Here is a 3,325-nt window from a genome sequence, read left to right as displayed (position 1 = left end):
AATTAAACTAGTGAGAAAAATAATTTAATAAATTTAATGAAAAATCAAAGTCCCTGTTATGTGAAATTCAATTATTTTGAGCTTTTAAAAAGTAGTGTTATCTGAGCAAACATATGAACTAACTTCATGTTTTATACATTTATTATGATGGAGTAAATAAAAAAATGAAAAAAATAAGCGGGCTGAATCTTGTGGCATGAGAGATGTTTTTAAATCTGCAATTGTGTCTTTAATTCCATATCTACCGGCTGAACCAAAGCCAATAATTGAATCAGTCTTCTCTTATCCCTTAACTGCCACTAGAGTTCTGCACTGCAAAATGCGTCTTGTCTCTCTGAGTCACAATATTTTCAATAATAAAAATAAGGAAAATAAATAAGAATTTAAAATGGACATTGAAATAAATTGACTCAAATTTATTTAATTCTGTAATAATGTAGTTCTATGATTAAGTACAATTTAGAATCTGAAATAAAAATCTATTTGTGCAGATGAAGATATTTGTATGAGATTACTAGGCCCATTATACAATCTTTATTAGCAACAAGTCTGTCTCTGCAGGAGACATTATGTTGACAAATTTTTTAACAGCAGCTTGTGGATCTATTAAAAATTAAATATCCTCAGTGCTATTAAAAATGACACTCAGTGGACTTTAAATTCATATGCTATTAGCATAAACATTATAGTTGATTGCCATTTGAAAAATAGGACTGGAATTTCAGGGAACAATTATGGTCTAATTTATGTGAATTCTTGGCAGGGTTGATATAATCCAGTTGACTTGGAAGAGCATCAGCAGCCATGGAATGTCAAAGGAATGGTGCAATTAGAAGATAAAGGCAATCTCCTGTCAGGCAAAGTGAATACTTGAAGCTATAGGGATTTATTTATAGAGTGGGAAACTCAGATACTTAAGTATGTATGAAGACTATAAACACCATAGTATTTTAATAGAGACAACATATTTTTCTGAGTGTACCTATAAAGCAGAACATCAAACCTATTGCATAACTTTTAAATAACTAATTACATAAATACGTTGAAGATGTGATAGGCTTAGGAAATAAGCTATTTGGCATAGTTTTCAACTAATATGTTCTACCAGATGACTTTAAGAGGTGTGTTGCTTGTACTAGTCAGAGTATATATATAAATGTCTCTGTGTTGCCTCATTCACAAAGCTAACCTCCAATACCAAACCTAACTCAACACCCTTAACACCATGACCTACTATGGCAGCTATTATCGAGGCCAGGGTTATGGCTATGGAGGCTTTGGTGGCCTGGGCTATGGCTATGGCTGTGGCTGTGGCAGCTTCCGTCAACTGGGCTGGGGCAGTGGCTATGGATCCTGCGGATACGGCTCTGGCTGTGGGTATGGCTCTGGCTACAGATGTGGGTACTGTCACCCATCATGCTATGGAGGATCCTGGGCTTCTGGTTTCTACTGAATAAACAATTGAAAATCAAGAATTCATGGTTGACTTTGCTTTTTCACATAGGTTCTTTAGGAAACTGTCTTCTATGATTTGCATGCTTTATTTTTCCTGCACTTATAATTAAATTAATATGTGAATTGCTTGTTTTCTGACAAAATATTAAAAACCTAGAGGGACTGGATATTGTTGCTTGGTTATTAAAGTTCTTCAGTGTTATACTTCTGCATTGGATGAAGAATCATTATATTTATATAAACTTTTTTCTCTTGCTGCCTGACAGCTAAAAAAATTTTCTGACACAGAACATTTGTTTTGAACTTCAATTCTTACACCACAATTCAATTCTTATATCACAATAAATTAGCTGTCATGGTTAATATAATCATCAAGTACAGCTATACTTTCTTCAAATGAAAACGTTAACAATATTATTTAATTTTGATTATCTTTCTTCCTGCTTCTTTTCTTTTTCTTGTCATTTTTCTTTCCTTTTTCTCTTGTCCTTTTAAAAATCCTTCTCTTATTCTTTATCTTTCTACCCCGCATTATCCTTATCATAACCAATATCTATATTTTGTTCTACAGGAAAACACAGGAATTTTATTTGCAGTGGCTGAAAAAAACTTTATGATAATCAAACGTAGCTGAATTTTTTAATTCTATCTCAGTTAAATTAAGCGATGAACATATGTTGACTGTATTCATTATGTATGCCAAGTATATCCTAATGTAAAAGTGATAATATAAGATAATTCATAGTAAACCAAAAATACTAGCACAAAAGTAAAAATCATTTACTTTTAACTATGATTTTCTTAAATTTAGTATAATGTTCAAAGGATAGAGAAAAATATGAATATTTCTACATCTCATGCAAAATTGAATGCATCTTTAAAATTATGGCAAAGAGAAAAATAATAAGGTCTAATGATTTTACTGATAAGATCTTGACACTTTGCATTGCAGCCAATAAGAAATGAAAGAATTCTTCTATTTTGAAGTTTAAAAAAACCACAATATTAAAATGTAGTCAAATCATCTGCATGGAAAATTATAAACAATTTTTGTTGTTGGCACAAACATACCATTCTTAGTATGTTTAAATCAAGAATATCTGAAATGGAAAATATTTCTTATTGAAATGAATTTTACTTGGGAAAGATAAGAATAAACTGTAATGATAAAACTATAAATTTTCTACATTTTATATATTAAAAGTTACAAACTTTTAATTCAATAATTAAAACAATTATTCAATAATTAACAGAATAAATCCAATACAAGCATAATAAAAATAAGTTATATAAAGTTATTGGCCTTTTCATTTCAGTTTCAACTTAATGTGAATCTATTGCTGGTGAATGATTTGTCTGCTTTAGTGTATCTTTTTACCTTTTGCAAAAGCTTGCAGTTTGTTAAAAATCAGACAGTCCTTTTTTTTTGTTTTTTCACTGATACACAAAAATAAAAAAATCACCACATACTAAATGATGAGATGATATTTTCATACATGTATACACTATGTAATCACTTTAAAAACATCTATTCCTTTAAGCAGTTTTCAATTCTTCATGGAGAAACATTCAAAATCTTCTCTTCTCTCATTTTTAGATACTGGACGAGCAATCATATCCACATTTATTGAACCATGGGAGAGCACACCAGCAGCAGGTTACCCTCCTCTTTGAGTGCAGCATGGTATCCACCGAGCAGCCTTTCCACATTCCTCCCTTTTCCTTGCTCTTTCTAGTCTCTGGTAAACATCATTCTACTTTTACTAACCATTAAACCAACTTTATATTCCACATTGAGTGAGGTTACATGTCATTTACTGATCAAATGTATTCAAAAGCACATTAAAGAGATCATTCAGCATGATCAAGT

At 31.0% G+C, this 3,325-nt stretch overlaps 1 protein-coding gene across 1 annotated transcript; it reads left to right on the top strand.

Annotated features, from left to right (window-relative positions):
- The first annotated feature begins 1,225 nt into the window (after nt 1–1,225).
- On the top strand, nt 1,226–1,453 carry LOC111814074 (keratin-associated protein 19-7-like). Its single transcript, XM_023706569.1, has one exon. The coding sequence runs from the start codon at nt 1,226–1,228 to the stop codon at nt 1,451–1,453; it is 228 nt and encodes a 75-aa protein (XP_023562337.1).
- The last annotated feature ends 1,872 nt before the right edge of the window (nt 1,454–3,325 follow it).

The sequence above is a fragment of the Octodon degus genome, unplaced genomic scaffold, assembly GCF_000260255.1.
Source record: "Octodon degus isolate 3935 unplaced genomic scaffold, OctDeg1.0 scaffold00264, whole genome shotgun sequence".
NCBI lineage: Eukaryota > Metazoa > Chordata > Mammalia > Rodentia > Octodontidae > Octodon > Octodon degus.
This window is presented reverse-complemented; position numbering and strand designations above follow the sequence as displayed.

What these genes read in the sequence shown, in the direction of transcription:
- LOC111814074 (XM_023706569.1), top strand. Translation starts at nt 1,226, where the DNA reads ATGACCTACTATGGCAGCTATTATCGAGGCCAGGGTTATGGCTATGGA.